The 22,173-nt window shown below is 43.8% G+C and overlaps 1 protein-coding gene across 10 annotated transcripts in view; it reads right to left on the minus strand.

Annotated features, from left to right (window-relative positions):
- Positions 1-9,657, minus strand: part of LOC110502249 (LIM domain-binding protein 1-A) — a 38,590-nt gene extending 28,933 nt beyond the window's left edge. For 9 of the 10 annotated variants that reach the window (XM_090216527.1, XM_090216532.1, XM_021580137.3 and 6 more), the window contains exons 1-2: positions 9,368-9,627; positions 4,285-4,367 (exon numbers count right to left, since the gene is read on the minus strand). In XM_090216527.1, coding sequence (XP_090072653.1) covers positions 4,285-4,312 — 28 coding nt within the window. In that variant the 5' untranslated portion in view covers positions 4,313-4,367; positions 9,368-9,627. Of the gene's footprint in view, positions 1-4,284; positions 4,368-9,367 lie in introns of all 10 variants that reach the window. The other variant, XM_090216533.1, reaches the window with a different exon arrangement.
- Positions 9,658-22,173: the final 12,516 nt, after the last annotated feature.

Genomic DNA, 22,173 nt, shown 5'->3' on the forward strand with positions numbered 1-22,173 from the left:
CTACCTCAGGCGAGCAAAACCTTGAGACTTCCTTAGATATCATGCACCAGCTGTTGTTTACATATATACAGTGGGGAGAACAAGTATTTGATACACGGACGATTTTGCAGGTTTTCCTACTTACAAAGCATGTAGAGGTCTGTCATTTTTATCATAGGTACACTTCAACTGTGAGAGACGGAATCTAAAACAAAAATCCAGAAAATCACATTGTATGATTTTTAAGAAATTAATTTGCATTTTATTGCATGACATAAGTATTTGATCACCTTCCAACCAGTAAGAATTCCGGCTCTCACAGACCTGTTAGTTTTTCTTTAAGAAGCCCTCCTGTTCTCCACTCATTACACACCACTAACACTGAGTGGCTGCTGCCAACACACTGACACTGACTCAACTCCAGCCACTTTAATAATGGGAATTGATGGGAAATGATGTAAATATATCACTAGCCACTTTAAACAATGCTACCTTATATAAATGTTACTTACCCTACATTATTCATCTCATATGCATACGTATATACTGTACTCTATATCATCGACGGTATCCTTATGTAATACATGTATCACTAGCCACTTTATACTATACTATGCCACTTTGTTTACATACTCATCTCATTTGTACATACTGTACCCGATACCATCTACTGTATCTTGCCTATGCTGCTCTGTACCATCACTCATTCATATATCCTTGTGTACATATTCTTTATCCCCTTACACTGTGTACAAGACAGTAGTTTTGGAATTGTTAGTTAGATTACTTGTTATTACTGCATTGTCGGAACTAGAAGCACAAGCATTTCGCTACACTCGCATTAACATCTGCTAACCATGTGTATGTGACAAATAAAATTTGATTTGATTTGATTTGATTCATTACTTGTATTAACTGCACCTGTTTGAACTCGTTACCTGTTTAAAAGACACCTGTCCACACACTCAATCAAACAGACTCCAACCTCTCCACAATGGCCAAGACTAGAGAGGTGTGTAAGGACATCAGGGATAAAAGTGTAGACCTGCATAAGGCTGGGATGGGCTACAGGACAATAGACAAGCAGCTTGGTGAGAAGGCAACAACTGTTGGCGCAATTATTAGAAAATGCAAGAAGTTCAAGATGACGGTCAATCACCCTCAGGATGGGGCTCCATGCAAGATCTCACCTCGTGGGGCATCAATGATCATGAAGAAGGTGAGGGATCAGCCCAGAACTACACGGCAGGACCTGGTCAATGACCTGAAGAGAGCTGGGACCACAGTCTCAAAGAAAACCATTTGTAACACACTACGCCGTCATGGATTAAAATGCTGCAGCGCACGCAAGTTCCCCCTGCTCAAGCCAGCGCATGTTCAGGCCCGTCTGAAGTTTTCCAATTACCATCTGGATGATCCATAGGAGGAATGGGAGAAGGTTGTGTGGTCTGATGAGACAAAAATATAGCTTTTTGGTCTAAACTACACTCGCCGTGTTTGGAGAAAGAAGAAGGATGAGTACAACCCCAAGAACACCATCCCAACCGTGAAGCATGGAGGTGGAAACATCATTCTTTGGGGATGCTTTTCTGCAAAGGGGACAGGACGACTGCACCGTTTTGAGGGGAGGATGGATGGGGCCATGTATCACGAGATCTCTTCCCTCAGTAAGAGCATTGAAGATGGGTCGTGGCTGGGTCTTCCAGCATGACAACGACCCGAAACACACAGCCAGGGCAACTAAGGAGTGGCTCAGTAAGAAGCATCTCAAGGTCCTGGAGTGGCCTAGCCAGTCTCCCGACCTGAACCAAATAGAAAATCTTTGGAGGGAGCTGAAAGTCTGTATTGCCCAGCGACAGCCCCGAAACCTGAAGGATCTGGAGAAGGTCTGTATGGAGGTTTGGGCCAAATCCCTGCTGTGAACTGTACAAAATGTCAGACTGACCGTTTCACTCAACAAATAAAGCCCATATGTACACATTTTTCTCTCTCTCTCTCTCTCTCTCTCTCTCTCTCTCTCGCGCGCACGCACGCACGCAAATTGTAACTAGTACTTTTGGGTGTCAGGCAAAATGTATGGAGTAAAAAGTACATCATTTTCTTTAGGAATGTTGTGAAGTAAAAGTTGTCAAAAATATAAATACTGAAGTAAAGTACAGATACCCAAAAAAACTACTTAAGTAATCATATTTTAAAGTCCTACTTAAGTACTTTATACCACTGCTTATGAATGAGCGTGGCTCACTTCATCACTACACTACGAGCTCCTGACCTGGAGTGCACCCCATCACCATTATGTTGTCAGAGACAGAGGTGATATATGGATTTACTGGCAGTGGACTCATACACAGAACAAAGCCATGGGAGACACTATGTGGCAAACATTCCCTAGGAAAAAAAGAAAGTTAGGAGGGATGGAAGGTGGGAATAAAGGAAGGGGAATGTAAAGGGCATAAGAAAGTAGCATTTTGTATAATGGAAACAGGAGTGAGAATTCAACTACTAGCCTAATTCCAGGCCTGATTTTTGTCCCCTGTGAGAGGCATGTGCTCAGTCATGCCTAACTAACTGTTGCCTTCTGTAGAGGGAGAGATTGAGAGAGATAGAGAGAGATTGAAAGAAAGAAAGAACGAGAGATGGAGAGTGTGAGGGAACAAAAGAGGAGATTTGTGAAACAGCATCCCCCCTCTAATAAACCAGCTGAAAAACAGCTTGTCCTTTCTTTTGACCGTGGAGCCGAATAAGATTTTATTTTTTAATTGAACCTTTATTTAACTAGGCAAGTCAGTTAAGAACAAATTCTTATTTACAATGACGGCCTACCCCGGCCAAACCCGGGCGACGCTGGGCCAATTGTGCACCCAATCACAGCCGGATATGACACAGCCTGGATTCAAACCAGGGACTGTAGTGATTGATGCCTCTTGTACTGAGATGCAGTGCCTTAGACTGCTGCACCACTCGGGAGCCCAAAATAACTGACAGTGCGATATGTTATTGGTGGATAAAAGCCCACAGGAAAACAGATCTAGTCTCAGCAGCACGATGCTGGAAAGCAGAATACTGTAGACATATGCACTCACACGCATACACAGCTGCACTACGGTGGGGCTGCTGCTATCAGGCTCAATAGAGACAACAATGTGTGTGTGTGTGTGTGTGTGTTCCTGTGTGTGTGTGTGTGCCTGCGTGTGTGCTGTGTGTCCGTGAGAGTTCTTGGAAACAGCGGTACAATGTGCTTGTATGCCAGAACAGCCTGTTAAAGCCAGTAATCCCTATGCACTCCATTGTGTTTCCTGTACAATAGACACATTATCTATAGGGGGCACTATACACAAACATTTTAGAAATCATGACAAATAGGAAACATGATTTGGTGCCCTCTTGTGATCCTCCTGAATACCTCCTAACTTCACTCTGCTCCATCAAACCATCTGTGTCAAATCAGAATGCTTTACAAAATTTAGTTTTATTCGACTGGAATACTGATCGAATTTACATCCTTGAACGTGGCAGTTAGCCTAGCGGTTAACAGTGTTGTAAACAGTAACTGAAAGGTCGCTGGTTCAAATGCCCGAGACGAAAAGCGGAAAATCTATTAATGTGCCCTTGAGCAAGGCACTTAACCCTAATTGATGCTGGAAGTCGAGCTGGATAAGAGCATCTGAATGACTGTAATGTAAAATGTAAAATTCCCCATGGGGAATTCATATTGAAACTCAGACGGTCCCGGTTCTAACACAGACAGACCTCATTCAAAAGAAGGCTCACTATAGTCTCATTAACAAGCCATACCACTCAAACCCTGCACTCTCAGTGTTTCCTGTAAAAGGTTAGGCAGAGCTGATGATGGACTCTGCTGTGTGCTTCACTGCCAACAGGCTTTCATCTACACAGATCTGGGTCATGCTCATTAATAGGGCACACAATGGAAAATGTTTTGTAATGGCAATCGGAAATTAGCATTTGTTTTTAGGATGAGTATTTGTTAATGTTACGTTCAGGTAGTCTCTGTTTCAGTCGACTTTCTTCCATTTGGTGACTATTGATCATGACCCTGCTGTAAGATAGCAAATTGTCCCCGCCAATGGATGTGTTGACTTGACAGGCAGGAGTGTTAGGGCATATTCCATTAGGCAATTAATGAACATTGAATTAAGAAGATTTTGTTCCTGATGGGATTGACATTGACACTCCAACCCTGGTAGGCCTCATGCTTGTTCTGAATAGAGTGATTCAGACTTGGACATACTTGAATTTGCACAGAGAGCAGAGAGACAGAGAGCGGGAAATGGTGAGACTTACCAGGGCAAGCGCAGCCTCCAACAGACATCTTCTCACATGTTGTAGGTCTCTGCTCTGCTGGAAACAGCCGCCTCCAGTCCTCCCTCCGTATGCAAGGATACACATGCAGAGAGAGAGCAAGAAACAGAGGAAAGTGAGGAAAAGGGGATAGAAGAACAGGACATATAATGAGAAGTACAACAGGATCAGAGCTCTCTCTTTCTAGCTCTATTTAACAATCAGGAAGTAGGAAATATAGTACTCTGGTTGGTTTATTAATATGCAAATTGCAATCCTCATGGGCAGAGATAAATATGAGAGGGGGGAGACACACACGAACCATAGCTCTCTTGAAATCGCTTATTGTGGCAAAGATATCAGTAATTATGCGTATACAGGGCAACAGAGAGGGAAATCTTCTGTTTTTCAAAACGTATGATGTGCAGAGGCTATGCTTTGCAAACATTGAACGGCCATTGCCTGCTCTGGTATGTAATTGGTGATCTAAATGTCAGTGCCGATTGGTGCCGTTTAAGAGGAGGGTGGATGATAATTTTTTGAGCATGGCATTATTTCTAATAAAGTATATTGGATGACTGTCATTCATATTCCATTCACTCAGCTCAACGTAACATCGATAGGTTTAGGCTACTACATGATACTCGAATTCTCCCTGTACCCATCATGAGGTTGCTACAACCTAGCCTATGAATGAAAGTTTACAACATAGGTGCACAGGTCGAGATATTTTTTTGCAATCAAGGTGACAGACAGTGACACATTCAATACAGCCTTGCACACGCTTGCCTGCATCTAGCTGATCTAGCTGTAATCATTAGTCCAACAGCTGAAAATAAGAGGTTCTATTGGACAAATTCAGGTATGTTTATCCCCATTTCGTTCCGTTTAAGAAACGTTTTTTCAACAGAATTGGCAGAATGAATACACCCCAGATCACATGCAAACACAGTTCACTTTTATAGTAGCCACATAAAACATCATGCTCACTTCACTCGTTGTATATATAATTCCTTCTCGCAACTATCTACTCACTCTCCTCCTCTCACCTTTTCCCTTCGCATGTGGACTTCAGTGCACAACACATTAGCTGTCTGTGACCAGGTAAAAAACCTTTCCAAGGCAAACCTTCAAATTATGACCGCTAACCACAACACACAGCCTACATCATTGTCACCATATTAGCCAATGTCATAGTCAACATAGCTACTAGAACTAACGCATTAGTAAACCTGCTACAATCATGCGTTTTGTGAGTTTAGATTGTTAAACAGCCATCACTAACACAGAGAGGCTGCTTGAAATCATTGGCCACTTTAATAAATGGATCACTAGTCACTTTAATAATGCAACTTTACTCATGTTTACTTATCTTGTATTACTCATATCATATATATACAGTTGAAGTCGGACGTTTACATACACTTAGGTTGGAGTCATTAAAACTCGTTTTTTAACCACTCCACAAATGTCTTGTTAACAAACTATAGTTTTGGCAAGTCGGTTAAGACATCTACTTTGTGCATGACACAAGTCATTTTTCCAACAATAATTTACAGACAGATTATTTCACTTTACTGTAAAATTGTAGACCTTATTTCACTGTAAAATTGTAGACCTCGACGAGACTGGTTCAACCTTGGGAGCAATTTCCAAACGCATGAAGGTACCACGTTCATCTGTACAAACAATAGTACGCAAGTATAAACACCATGGGACCATGCAGACATCATACCGCTCAGGAAGGAGATGCGTTCTGTCTCCTAGAGATGAACATACTTTGCAAAAAGTTTGCAATCAATCCCAGAACAACAGCAAAATGACCTTATGAAGATGCTGGAGAAAACAGGTACAAAAGTATCTATATCCACAGTAAAATAAGTACTATATCGACATAACCTGAAAGGCCACTCAGCAAGGAAGAAGCCACTGCTCCAAAACCACCATTAAAAAAGCCAGACTACGGTGTGCAACTGCACATGGGGACAAAAATCGTACTTTTTGAAGAAATGTTCTCTGGTCTGATGAAACAAAAATAGAACTGTTTGCCCATAACGACCATCGTTATGTTTGGAGGGAAAAGGGGGATGCTTGCAAGCCGAAGAACACCATTCCAACCGTGAATCACTTGGGTGGCAGCATCATGTTGTGGGGGTGCTTTGCTGCTGGAGGGACTGGTGCACTTCACAAAATAGATGGCATCATGAGACAGGAAAATTATGTGGATATATTGAAGCAACATCTCAAGACATCAGTCAGGAAGTTAAAGCTTGGTCGCAAATGGGTCTTCTAAATGGACAATGACCCCAAGCATACTTTCAAAGTTGTGATAAAATGGCTTAAGGACAACAAAGTCAAAGTATTGGAGTGACCATCACAAAGCCCTGACCTCAATCCTATAGATAATGTGTGGGCAGAACTGAAAAAGCGTGTGCAACGAGGCCTACAATCCTGACTCAGTTACAGCTCTGTCAGGAGGAATGAGCTCAAATTCACCCAACTTATTGTGGGAAGCTTGTGGAAGGCTACCAGGAACGTTTGACCCAAGTTAAACAATTTAATGGCAATGCTACCAAATACTAATTGAGTGTATGTAAACTTCTGACCCACTGGGAATGTGATGGAAGAAACAAAAGCTGAAATAAATCACTCTCTACTATTATTCTGACATTTCACATTCTTAAAATAAAGTTGTGATCCTAACTGACCTAAAACAGGGATTTTTTTAACAGGATTAAATGTCAGGAATTGTGAAAAACTGAGTTTAAATGTATTTGGCTAAGGTGTATGTAAACTTCCCACTTCAAATGTAAACTGTATTTTTTTTACCATCTATTGCATCTTGCCTATGCCGCTCTGTCATTGCTCATCCAAATATTTATATATTATGCCATTCCTTTATTTAGATTTGTCTGTATTAGGTAGTTGTTGTTAGATATTACTTGTTCGATATTGCTGCACTGTCGGAACTAGGAGCACAAGCATTTCGCCACACTCGCAATAACATCTGCTAACCATGTGAGTGGGACCAATAAAATTTGATTTGATTTGATAGCAGTTACACCAGTTGCCCTGGTGGCAATAACTTCATAAAACCAAAAGCTTACCTAGCTGTCCTCCGGCTACACCATGGTGCTACCCTACATAGTGCTGCTGAGGCTACTGTTGTCCTTCATTGCAAAACAGTGTGTTTTAATCAATTATTTGGTGATGTGAATATATTTAGTATAAGTTTTATCTAAAAAGGAAAACTTTTCAATGTTTCACTATTTTTAACTTTATTAATTAAGCTAATTTGTTCAACTTTGTAAATGGTGAAAATAGAAATAATCTTAAAACCCCCCAACTCCCCCCCTCTCTCACCCTTGTCCTCCCTCTGTTTTGTATCTGTGTGTATAACAGCAGTGTTAATCACTACAGACAGCATTGATTAAAAATGCAAAGCCCACCTGGGGCGCTGGGACACTGGAGACCCATGAAACACACACACACACACACACACACACACACACACACACACACACACACACACACACACACACACACACACACACACACACACACACACACACACACACACACACACACACACACACACACACACACACACGTCACCCTCCAGTATGAGCCTTCTTAGCTGTCCCTCACCCTAGCTCACTTCTCTCTTTCTCCTCCCCTCTTTTCCCCTCTCCACCTCTCTCCATCAAGCGTCTTCTCTCTAACTCAATAATCTTTACAGTCCACCTCATCACTATGTTTGTACACTATGTTTGCATAATGAACTTACACACAGCACTGACACACACTTACCCCACCAGACATGCCACCAGAATAAATTCAAGGAAACGTACATTATTATACAGAGCCATGAGGGCATGGATCTCCCTTCCATCTTATATAGCGCAACTGAACAGCAAACCTGGTTTCAAAAGACAAATAAAGCAACGCCTCACGGTACAACGCCTCTCCCCCATGTGACCTACTTGTTGTGTGTATGTACTGACATGTATGTGTAACTGACACACATTACATGTTAATGTTTTTACATGTATGTAAACTGTAAAATATTTTGCCTGTAATTTATTTTTTGTTATGTCAGACCCCAGTAAGACTAGTTGTCACCATTGGCATCGGCTAATGAGGATCCTAATACATCAAAACCAAGACAGACAGACAGACAGACAGACCACACACAGTAGGAGCGGGGCTTCTCTTAACAACCTCCAGCTCTTTGTTATCCGTCTGTCAGGATCAATACGTTGAGGAAACAAAACAACCAATTTACAAAAATAACAACTGGGACATGACATTCCCTAAATGCTATTACGTGCTGTTTCAGAGCCATCAGAGCTGAATGTCAGGCATACTGTTAGACACATTTCTGGGGAACTATTAACACCCTCCCTAAGGCCTTTCCTATTTGTAGTCTCTCTCGCTCTCTCTCTCCAAAACTGAATTATCTCAGCTGACAGTAGAACTCTGCTTTTAAAAGGGTGCACTGAGAACAAAGGCAGATATGAGTCATTTCACAGAGAGAGAGAGATAGAGGAGTGTGTGTGTTTGTTTCTGTTTGTGTATGTCTGTGTGTCTGTCTCCACTCCAGCTTTGGGGAAATGGCTTTTGTTTCTACGCCAGAAAGGCGTTGAGGCTAGAGATATACACTTCGCTGACTGCACAAACAGGCAGTGTCTCTCGCACTGGGGCTCACTCTCTAAAGCAGTTTTTCCCGAAAACAAAGATGGTGTAGGTCTATCTTTCCCTGTCAGAAGGCACGCAGCAACAGCAATGTCACAGGAGGAGTCAGGTACTTGCACAAACACACACACACACTCACACACACACCTGAATGAGAACGGTCACACTTCACCTCTTGTGAAGAACATGTTCTCTGGAGGTAAACAAACACTCATTATGAATATGACATTTTACACACACACAAACACACACTAATGACATTGGCATAGCTAGCCTAATCCCCCAGTCCCAGTCCATTTTAGGTGAGGTCACAAAATAATGCTTACCTCTCCTCTTTGTCTATCTGTCTACTCGGTAACTCACGACACACACACACGCCATCCATGCTTACCTTTCCCCCCCTTTTATCTCCTCCTGTCCTCTGTCTGTGGCTGTGGAAACACCAGAGCCTGTTCACTAAAACATCCACCAAGTCAACTGCAGAGAAAAATAGATTGTCAGAAAAGGAGACAAAAAGAAAGAGATGTAGTGGAGCGCGCAGATGATGAGGAAGGGAGCCGGCTAGCTCTCTGCTGGTATAAATATGACGCAGAGGCAGCAGCCAGAGTCACTTAATTCCTCTCCTCTCCTCCACCCCATCCCTCCATACCCACAGAGAGAGGGCACCGTATCCATGGCAACAACGAGCAGCAGTAGGTGGTGGTTACTGAGATGTTGGGGCACAGCAGGGTGATTCTCGTGAAACCAACTGAAACCATGTCTGTGATAAATTCAGCTATATAGCCTCTAAAATGTTTTAATAATTTACTATCACATTAAAGCTCACTATGCTTGGTTTCTGGTTCTTTAACTTTTTTTCTCCTTAAATCTTATTTATAAAATGTACTTTAGATGCATTTAATTTATAGAAATAACTAACACATTTAATTAAAACCAATGAAATATTGTATAAAGTGGTACATATGCAAAGAGTTAACATTTCTGTTTATTCACATAAACTAGTCATATTTTAGACCAAAAATATGACAAGTTTAAATTTGATAATTGTCCTCGTACACATGACCCATTTTAGATGTTCATTACGTAACTGTGTAATATTTCAGGTTTGAGCAAAATTATTAATTCAACTTTTACAGTATAATAGATTAGAAAGAGCATGAATTGATCATGTCAATTGCTTTGCTGAGTCATTCTGCCATTGTTAGCAACATTTGCTAAGGGCTTCTCATTAACATAATGCCCATTTCTCATTACCGTGACATTGTTGTCAGTTACAGTAATGAATAATGTAACTCCATCACACTATGTACACAACAGATACACCGCTGACCAAACAACAGTGCTATAACACCCCCCCACCTCCACGACCCTTTTGCATCCCACCACTGCAACAAAAAAAAGACTAAAACACTAAAAAAATGACATTTAAAAATCTAAAGCTTGTCTGATGTTTTCAGAATTCAAAAGTGAGCATCAAATAATTTCCAGATTGAGGCATATAGCATGATGTTATAATTGTTGGCATGTGAAGTGGCCTCTTCTTGACATTACACTACTTTTGATGTCTGAAAAAATCTGACAAAGGTTGATATAAACTGTGTTAAAGGACATTACACAGAAAAATCTAAGATAAATTGTCAAGATGAATACAAGATGATGCCAAAACATTGGTGGTTTACCCAATAAATTACTGGGAGATTATATACAGAGTTTGCGACTCTCATTATTTTTATAGCCTTCAGTTTTCTCACCATTAGTAAGCAGCTCTAGTAACTTATTGGGGGGTGCGCCAGCTGATGCTTTTTTGGAAGATGAATACACACCCGATGCTATTTACACGTGTAGAGCCAGCTCTATGGCTCAACACCAACAGGAAAAGATGAACACCACATCATTTCCAGATCTTATTTGGTGCTTATCTTTTTCATTCATTTGGGGGTTTTTGCATATCAGTGTATTTCCACAATGAATGGCCTGGGATGTGGGCTTAAAGGGATAGTTCACACGAATTACATATTGGTTTCCTTACTCTGGAAGCAGTCTATGAACAAGATAAGACAGCAATCCATGCCTGGGTTTTGTTTACCTGGTAGCTGTCTCCAGCTTTTTAGCATTTACAGTATAGCAAAAAAAAACAATGTCAGCAAAACTTTATTGAGCTACACAATACATTTTGACACTTTCAGATGATTTGGACATGGAAGGTGATAATATATCAGGGAAATCCACTTGCATTGGTTTTGTGTTACTTAACCCTAATTGTCCTCGATAAGAGCATCTGCTAAATGACTAAAATGTAAATGCTACCTACACAAAACTAAAGCATGGATTGCTGTCTTAAACTTGTTCATCGACTGCTTGCAGGGTAAGCAAACCAATGTACAAATGTAATTTAGCATTTAAAAAAATCCAATTGGTAGTTACAGTCTTGTTCCATCGCTGCAACTCCCGTACGGACTCAGGAGAGGCGATGGTCGAGAGTCGTGCATCCTCCGAAACACAACTCAGCTGAGCCACACTGCTTCTTGGCACAATGTCCACTTAACCCGGAAGCCAGCCACACCAATGTGCTGGAGGAAACACCATACACCTGGTGACCGTGTCAGCCTGCATTGCACCCAGCCCGGCACAGGAGTCATTAGAGCACGATGGGACAAGAACATCCCTGTTGGCCAAACCCTCCCCAAACCCAGACGATGCTGGACCAATTGGGTGCCGCCCCATGGGTCTCCAGGTCGCAGAAAGCTGCGACAGAGCCTGGACTCTAACCAGGATCTCTAGTAGCACAACTAGCACTGCGATGCAGTGTCTTAGACCACTGCACCACTCGGGAGACCTTGCAATTTGACCCCTACAAAAATGTCCCACAGGAAATCTGCAAGAATTTGAGCCTCTGTGAAGGAATTGTACAGGTGAGATGCAGGTCAAAAGTTGATAACTGTCAAGTTTTCCTATGCTTCTGCCGGACTTTGTATTGTCCTGCAGGTTTTTAAAAAATATTCCTGCAGGACAAGGTACATTTCTGCCGTTCAAGACAAATTCCTGCAGTGAACACTGCAGAAGCAGATCCTGCAGGATTCATTTATTTCTGTAAGACAAAGCAAATTCGTGCAGGGAAATGTCAAATTAAGTTAATAGGCAGAGGCAGATCCTGTAGGATTTATTTCTGTACAATTATTTCTAAAGGACTAGATGAATTCATGGCAAATTCATGCAGTCTTTTTGATAATCCTGTATAATGTCAATGCATGCTGACACGGTGTATCCTTTTTTATTTTCAAAAGCATGTTTGACTCATGTATTGTGTCCACACACATACAGTGCCTTGCGAAAGTATTCGGCCCCCTTGAACTTTGCGACCTTTTGCCACATTTCAGGCTTCAAACATAAAGATATAAAACTGTATTTTTTTGTGAAGAATCAACAACAAGTGGGACACAATCATGAAGTGGAACGACATTTATTGGATATTTCAAACTTTTTTAACAAAACAAAAAATTAAAAATTGGGCGTGCAACATTTTTCAGCCCCCTTAAGTTAATACTTTGTAGCGCCACCTTTTGCTGCGATTACAGCTGTAAGTCGCTTGGGGTATGTCTCTATCAGTTTTGCACATCGAGAGACTGACATTTTTTCCCATTCCTCCTTGCAAAACAGCTCGAGCTCAGTGAGGTTGGATGGAGAGCATTTGTGAACAGCAGTTTTCAGTTCTTTCCACAGATTCTCGATTGGATTCAGGTCTGGACTTTGACTTGGCCATTCTAACACCTGGATATGTTTATTTTTGAACCATTCCATTGTAGATTTAGCTTTATGTTTTGGATCATTGTCTTGTTGGAAGACAAATCTCCGTCCCAGTCTCAGGTCTTTTGCAGACTCCATCAGGGTTTCTTCCAGAATGGTCCTGTATTTGGCTCCATCCATCTTCCCATCAATTTTAACCATCTTCCCTGTCCCTGCTGAAGAAAAGCAGGCCCAAACCATGATGCTGCCACCACCATGTTTGACAGTGGGGATGGTGTGTTCAGCTGTGTTGCTTTTACGCCAAACATAACGTTTTGCATTGTTGCCAAAAAGTTCAATTTTGGTTTCATCTGACCAGAGCACCTTCTTCCACATGTTTGGTGTGTCTCCCAGGTGGCTTGTGGCAAACTTTAAACAACACTTTTTATGGATATCTTTAAGAAATGGCTTTCTTCTTGCCACTCTTCCATAAAGGCCAGATTTGTGCAATATACGACTGATTGTTGTCCTATGGACAGAGTCTCCCACCTCAGCTGTAGATCTCTGCAGTTCATCCAGAGTGATCATGGGCCTCTTGGCTGCATCTCTGATCAGTCTTCTCCTTGTATGAGCTGAAAGTTTAGAGGGACGGCCAGGTCTTGGTAGATTTGCAGTGGTCTGATACTCCTTCCATTTCAATATTATTGCTTGCACAGTGCTCCTTGGGATGTTTAAAGCCTGGGAAATATTTTTGTATCCAATTCCGGCTTTAAACTTCTTCACAACAGTATCTCGGACCTGCCTGGTGTGTTCCTTGTTCTTCATGATGCTCTCTGCGCTTTTAACGGACCTCTGAGACTATCACAGTGCAGGTGCATTTACACAGAGACTTGATTACACACAGGTGGATTGTATTTATCATCATTAGTCATTTAGGTCAACATTGGATCATTCAGAGATCCTCACTGAACTTCTGGAGAGAGTTTGCTGCACTGAAAGTAAAGGGGCTGAATAATTTTGCACGCCCAATTTTTCAGTTTTTGATTTGTTAAAAAAGTTTGAAATATCCAATAAATGTCGTTCCACTTCATGATTGTGTCCCACTTGTTGTTGATTCTTCACAAAAAAATACAGTTTTATATCTTTATGTTTGAAGCCTGAAATGTGGCAAAAGGTCGCAAAGTTCAAGGGGGCCGAATACTTTCGCAAGGCACTGTAAACTGGAAATTTTTGAGGGACTGTACACCAGATTTTTTTTATTTTTATGAAAACATTCAAAAATGTTTCCTTTATTTAACTAGGTAAGTAAGTTAAAGAACACATTCTTATTTTACAATGGCGGCCTACTCCGGCCAAACCCTCCCCTAAACCGGACAACGCTGTGCACCACCCATGGGACTCCTGATCACAACCAGTTGTGATCCAGCTGGGATTGAACCATGGTCTGTAGTGACGCCTCTAGCACTGGGATGTAGTGTCTTCAACCGCTGCGCCACTCGGGAGACGAATAGCAATTTCAGTTTATTCATTTTCATTTTAACAACGTTACAATTTATAGAACAACATTATTATATACAGTATATATTTTCCAAATACTCTAAATAAATTACATTTACAAAACATATGAATAGGAGTGTGTTGTCTCCGACAGTGGAGGGTCTGGGTCACTGCGTAGTTCAACTCCCTGTCCCAAGCCCACCACCGTGAAGTGAGTGACCGTATTTATGTGTAGGCAATTAAGTGTTTGTGAACAAATAAATTATCCAACAAAAAAAACTATAAATAAAGCTACAAGCAGTGATGACCCAGGGTTCTTTTACCCTTTTTGCTTTCTTATAACACCCTTATTTTAAGCCATTTATTATTTTGTCATCAAACTTGGTTTAGGCACAACATCAACAATCCCTCACTGTCAAGGGATCCCTTTCTGAAAGCAGCAGTGACATGATTCAAACCTGGCCCACCATGGGTCTGTATGTATTGCTAGATGAGCGCCTCAGGCAAGTCTGAGGCTCGAAAACCATGGAAGAGCATGCATGTATGAATTGAAGAATATACTTCCTATATTGACATCTTATTAATATTTAGCATTTGGGCTCATTTGTGACCTCTATGTAATTGTTTTTAAAAGTTTTGTGAAAATCTGAAGGAGAAAAAAAACAGATTTGAACTCAGTATGTATTACCAGAAAAGGACACTAACCTTATTCACAACGCATGCCTCATAGAACATATCGTGTTTGAAAACCATGGACGATGACACATGTATGTATGAACGGCATAATATATGCCTCCAATATTACCATCATAGGAACTTTTACATTTGGGCTCCTATATAATTGTTTTACCATGTTTTGTGAAAATTCTCAACCATTTTGTATTTGAAAGACTTGAGGTGTCAGGCCACGCATTCACTCAAATTCATTGGCTCACAGCGACCATGACATTTAATATCATCTTAGTTTTTGGAACGTATTAATAAGATCCTGGTCTATAGATGCTGAAGTTTCACGGAAATTGGTTCAGCAGGCCCAAATGCCATATGATCCATCATGGTGAGGCCATCGACCCTAGAGGCAAATACTATGTCATTATTATACCAAGTTTTGTGAAGAGTCTCAACCGTTTTGTATTTGAAAGTCTTGAAGTGTCAGGCCATGCCCTCAGTAACAAAGCTGTTTATAAAAAGGATGAGTGTGCTGTGCTTACACAACTGCCATCTAAAGCTGCCATTATCCACCCCCGTCACCTTTCCTCCCCCCACCTACATGTTTGTGATGTCTGCTAAATTGGCACCTGCCAGGTGACATAGTAATGAAATAGTAATCACAATCTTACCAATCAACCAATCAAGTTTGGAAACATATATATGGAGCTTGCCCACAGCACAATCACTACCATTTTTGAACATGGCGGAACATCACAACCCTGAACAGCAGCTACATGCTCGTGGAAGAGAAATAAGAAGATGTGTAAGAATGCGTGGTGGTGGTGGTGTCAGAGGAAGACATAATAGAGGAAGAGGTAGAGGCAAAGAATAAGAGTCCCCGATGAAATCAGAGTCACAATTGTTGACCATATCATAAACCATGGTCTTACAATGGAAGAGGCTGGTCGGAGAGTACAGCCTAATGTAAACAGGTCCACAGTGTTATAAACCATGGTCTTACAATGGAAGAGGCTGGTCGGAGAGTACAGCCTAATGTAAACAGGTCCACGGTGTCATCAATTGTGCAAACATTCCGTAGTGAAAACAGATAAATATGTACTCGTTCTTTACTTTTGTTACAGCATTTAATTCACAACGATACAGCAACTATTGTAAAGGTACACACCAGTCTGAAAATCACGTATGAGGAATATACAGTAATACTGCACAATCTGAATACAATATACTATCTGCAACAGTATCTAATTGTGAATTCTACATGTCATATATATAGGACTGCACAACAACCTCATGTTGGTGGCAGAGCAGCAGTTTTCAGCCATCAACAAGACATTTGCAACATGGTCATAGCCCTCAATTCCATCAGACTAAGAAATATCCAAAGTGCAATCATAAATGACAACAATAGCTTTGCAAATATCAATTCTGTCAGCATTTCCACTAGACAGTTTTGAAACTAGACTGACTATGAAACAACTCTACAAGGTGCCATTTGAGAGGAATAGTGACCGATTGAAGGAGCTGCGGTACAAGTATGTCCAGGTAAACCATTGGTGTGCACATGGTATATTGTACAGGGAGTTTTACTGTACTTCAATGATGCCTGTATATACTTCTTGAAGTTGTAGATACCCATAAGAACAGAAAGCATTTCTACTTTACTAAACTGTCTGATTCTAGAATAGACTATGTAAAACTAACTCCATATTTTGTTTCTGTGTTACTATATAGAGAATAATGGAGCTGGAAGGACATGAAATGGCCCACATTCTTGTTTTTGTGGATGAGGCTGGGTTCAATCTGGCCAAAGGCAGGAGACGTGGCTGCAATCTCATTGGACACCGAAACAAAATGGGCACACCAGGCCAACGTGTGGGCAGTACTACAATGTGTGCTGCCATTTCTGAGAATGGTGTGAGCACACATTTTCCACACATTGGGCCCTATAACACCCAACTTCTCCTGACCTTCCTAAATGCACTTTACAGAGAACTAATACCAGAATACGAAAGAGGTTAAATTAAGTTAGACTAGATTTGCCAAATCATGTAATTGTGTGGGATAATGTCAGCTTCCACCGAATCAACATTGTTAGGGAATGGTTTGCTCCACATGAAAAGATAACAATGGAGTTCATCCACCACACTCCCCATTCCTGAATCCGAAAGGTTTTTTCAGCATGGAGGTGGAAAGTATATGACTATCAGGCACAAGATCAGATGTCTCTGTTAGATGCCATGAATGCTGCTTGTGAGGACTTCACAGGCAATTATTGCAGGGGATGGATGTGCCACGCAAGGAGATTTCCCCCCCGGTGCATCACAAGGGAAAACATCAGATGTGATGTTGTCGAAAATCTCTGGCCAGACCAACAAGAGCAACAGGATGTCCACCAAGAAGATGGGAATTTGTAGTGTTACGTACTGTGAGGAGGTACAATTGATTGTTTTTACAGAACTACGCAGGTTTTTTCATTGTTGCAGGTTTATTTATTTTTTTAAATTGCATGGATATTATTTTGTGGCAAATTCTGTTCACTATATGACTTTATATGTAAAAATGGACATGCAAATGTGAATTCTGTTTACATGTAACACATTGTTACAAAAATAAATGTACTGTATACAGTTGATGTTATGGTGCGTGAATGAGGACCCAAAAGCGAATTAACAAACAGAGTACTTTAATGACGAACATACGTGGGCTCAGATGGACAGGTAGATTCCGACAGGACAGGACAAGGTTGCAGCACACACGATGATAGTCTGGTTCAGGCATGAGACACATAAACAAACAAACAAGAATCCGACAAGGACAGGAGCAGAAACAGAGACAGATATAGGGACCTAATCAGAGGGAAAAAAGGGAACAGGTGGGGAACGGGGTGAAGGGAAAGGACAGAGACAAGACAACATGACAGTACCCCCCCACTCACCGAGCGCCTCCTGGCGCACTCGAGGAGGAAGCCTGGCGGCAACGGAGGAAATCATCGATCAGCGCACGGTCCAGCACGTCCCGAGAGGGAACCCAACTCCTCTCCTCCGGACCGTACCCCTCCCAATCAACAAGGTACTGGTGACCACGGCCCCGAGGACGCATGTCCAAAATCCTGCGGACCCTGTAGATGGGTGCGCCCTCGACAAGGATGGGGGGGGGGGGGGGAAGACGAGCGGGGGCGCGAAGAACGGGCTTGACACAGGAGACATGGAAGACCGGGTGGACGCGACGAAGATATCGCGGCAGAAGAAGTCGCACTGCGACAGGGTTAATGATTTGAGAGATACGGAATGGACCAATGAACCGCGGGGTCAACTTGCGAGAAGCCGTCTTAAGGGGAAGGTTCTGAGTGGAGAGCCAAACTCTCTGACCGCGACAATATCTAGGGCTCTTCGTTCTACGCTTATTAGCAGCTCTCACAGTCTGCGCCCTATAACGGCAAAGTGCAGACCTGACCCTCTTCCAGGTGCGCTCGCAACGTTGGACAAAAGCCTGAGCGGAGGGGACGCTGGACTCGGCGAACTGAGATGAGAACAACGGAGGCTGGTACCCGAGGCTACTCTGAAAAGGAGATAGCCCGGTCGCAGACGAAGGAAGCGAGTTGTGGGCGTATTCTGCCCAGGGGAGCTGTTCTGACCAAGACGCAGGGTTGCGAAAAGAAAGACTGCGTAAGATGCGACCAATAGTCTGATTGGCCCGTTCTGCTTGACCGTTAGACTGGGGGTGAAAGCCGGAAGAGAGACTGACGGAAGCCCCAATCAAACGGCAAAACTCCCTCCAAAATTGAGACGTGAATTGCGGACCTCTGTCCGAAACGACGTCTGACGGAAGGCCATGAATTCTGAAAACATTCTCGATGATGATTTGTGCCGTCTCTTTAGCAGAAGGAAGCTTAGCAAGGGGAATGAAATGAGCCGCCTTAGAGAACCTATCGACAACCGTAAGAATAACAGTCTTCCCCGCTGACGAAGGCAGTCCGGTGACAAAATCTAAGGCGATGTGAGACCACGGTCGAGAGGGAATAGGAAGCGGCCTGAGACGGCCGGCAGGAGGAGAGTTACCGGACTTAGTCTGCGCGCAGACCGAACAAGCAGCCACGAAACGACGCGTGTCATGCTCCCGGGTGGGCCACCAGAAACGCTGGCGAATGGAAGCAAGCGTACCCCGAACGCCAGGGTGACCGGCTAACTTGGCAGAGTGAGCCCACTGAAGAACGGCCAGACGAGTAGGAACGGGAACGAAAAGAAAGTTCCTAGGACAAGCGCGCGGCGACGGAGTTTGAGTGAGTGCTTGCTTTACCTGCCTCTCAATTCCCCAGACAGTCAACCCGACAACACGCCCCTCAGGGAGAATCCCCTCGGGGTCAGTGGAGGCTACTGAAGAACTGAAGAGACGAGACAAAGCATCAGGCTTGGTGTTCTTAGAGCCCGGACGATAAGAAATCACGAACTCGAAACGAGCGAAAAACAGCGCCCAACGCGCCTGACGCGCATTAAGTCGTTTGGCAGAACGGATGTACTCAAGGTTCCTATGGTCAGTCCAAACGACAAAAGGAACGGTCGCCCCCTCCAACCACTGTCGCCATTCGCCTAGGGCTAACCGGATGGCGAGCAGTTCGCGGTTACCCACATCATAGTTACGTTCCGACGGCGACAGGCGATGAGAAAAATACGCGCATGGGTGGACCTTGTCGTCAGAGAGGGAGCGCTGAGAAAGGATGGCTCCCACTCCCACCTCTGACGCGTCAACCTCGACAACGAACTGTCTAGAGACGTCAGGTGTAACAAGGATAGGAGCGGATGTAAAACGATTCTTGAGGAGATCAAAAGCTCCCTGGGCGGAAACGGACCACTTAAAGCACGTCTTGACAGAAGTAAGGGCTGTGAGAGGAGCTGCCACCTGACCGAAATTACGGATGAAACGACGATAGAAGTTCGCGAAGCCGAGAAAGCGCTGCAGCTCGACGCGTGACTTAGGGACGGGCCAATCAATGACAGCTTGGACCTTAGCGGGATCCATCTTAATGCCTTCAGCGGAAATAACAGAACCGAGAAATGTGACGGAGGAGGCATGAAAAGTGCACTTCTCAGCCTTCACGAAAAGACAATTCTCTAAAAGGCGCTGGAGGACACGTCGAACGTGCTGAACATGAATCTGGAGTGACGGTGAAAAAATCAGGATATCGTCAAGGTAAACGAAAACAAAGATGTTCAGCATGTCTCTCAGGACATCATTGACTAATGCCTGAAAGACAGCTGGAGCGTTAGCGAGGCCGAAAGGAAGAACCCGGTATTCAAAGTGCCCTAACGGAGTGTTAAACGCCGTCTTCCACTCGTCCCCCTCCCTGATGCGCACGAGATGGTAAGCGTTACGAAGGTCCAACTTAGTGAAAAACCTGGCTCCCTGCAGGATCTCGAAGGCTGAAGACATAAGAGGAAGCGGATAACGATTCTTCACTGTTATGTCATTCAGCCCTCGATAATCTATGCAGGGGCGCAGAGACCCGTCCTTCTTCTTGACAAAAAAAAACCCCGCTCCGGCGGGAGAGGAGGAGGGGACTATGGTACCGGCGTCAAGAGCTACAGACAAATAATCTTCGAGAGCCTTACGTTCGGGAGCCGACAGAGAGTATAGTCTACCCCGGGGGGGGGTGGTTCCCGGAAGGAGATCAATACTACAATCATACGACCGGTGTGGAGGAAGAGAGGTGGCCCTGGACCGACTGAACACCGTGCGCAGATCGTGATATTCCTCCGGCACCCCTGTCAAATCACCAGGCTCCTCCTGTGAAGAAGAGACAGAGGAAACAGGAGGGATAGCAGACATTAAACATTTCACATGACAAGAGACGTTCCAGGAGAGGATAGAATTACTAGACCAATTAATGGAAGGATTATGACAAACTAGCCAGGGATGGCCCAAAACAACAGGTGTAAAAGGTGAACGAAAAATTAAAAAAGAAATGGTTTCACTATGATTACCAGAAACAGTGAGGGTTAAAGGTAGCGTCTCACGCTGAATCCTGGGGAGAGGACTACCATCCAGGGCGAACAAGGCCGTGGGCTCCTTTAACTGTCTGAGAGGAATGTCATGTTCCCGAGCCCAGGTCTCGTCCATAAAACAGCCCTCCGCCCCAGAGTCTATTAAGGCACTGCAGGAAGCTGACGAACCGGTCCAGCGTAGATGGACCGACAAGGTAGTGCAGGATCTTGAAGGAGAGACAGGAGTAGTAGCGCTCACCAGTAGCCCTCCGCTTACTGACGAGCTCTGGCCTTTTACTGGACATGAAGTGGCAAAATGACCAGCGGAACCGCAATAGAGACAGAGGCGGTTGGTGATTCTCCGTTCCCTCTCCTTAGTCGAGATGCGGATACCTCCCAGCTGCATGGGCTCAGCACCCGAGCCGGCAGAGGAAGATGGTAGTGATGCGGAGAGGGAGGCGACGGAGAGCGCGAGCTCCTTTCCACGAGCTCGGTGACGAAGATCAACCCGTCGCTCAATGCGAATAGCGAGTTCAATCAAGGAATCCACGCTGGAAGGAACCTCCCGGGAGAGAATCTCATCCTTTACCTCTGCGCGGAAACCCTCCAGAAGACGAGCGAGCAAGGCCGGCTCGTTCCAGCCACTGGAGACAGCAAGAGTGCGAAACTCAATAGAGTAGTCTGTTATGGATCGATTGCCTTGACATAGGGAAGACAGGGCCCTGGAAGCCTCCTCCCCAAAAACAGATCGATCAAAAACCCGTATCATCTCCTCCTTAAAGTCTTGATACTGGTTAATACACTCAGCCCTTGCCTCCCAGATTGCCGTGCCCCACTCACGAGCCCGTCCAATAAGGAGAGATATGACGTAGGCGACACGAGCAGTGCTCCTGGAGTAAGTGTTGGGCTGGAGAGAAAACACAATATCACACTGGGTGAGGAACGAGCGGCATTCAGTGGGCTCCCCAGAGTAACACGGCGGGTTATTGATTCTGGGCTCCGGAGATTCGAAAGCCCTGGAAGTGGCCGGTGGATCGAGGCGGAGATGGTGAACCTGTTCTGTGAGGTTGGAGACTTGGGTGGCCAGGGTCTCAACGGCATGTCGAGCAGCAGACAATTCCTGCTTGTGTCTGCCTAGCATCGCTCCCTGGATCTCGACGGCTGAGTGGAGAGGATCCGAAGTCGCTGGGTCCATTCTTGGTCGGATTCTTCTGTTATGGTGCGTGAATGAGGACCCAAAAGCGAATTAACAAACAGAGTACTTTAATGACGAACATACGTGGGCTCAGATGGACAGGTAGATTCCGACAGGACAGGACAAGGTTGC

The sequence above is a fragment of the Oncorhynchus mykiss genome, chromosome 23 (genome assembly GCF_057628025.1).
Source record: "Oncorhynchus mykiss isolate SJ-2025 chromosome 23, ASM5762802v1, whole genome shotgun sequence".
Taxonomy (NCBI): domain Eukaryota; kingdom Metazoa; phylum Chordata; class Actinopteri; order Salmoniformes; family Salmonidae; genus Oncorhynchus; species Oncorhynchus mykiss.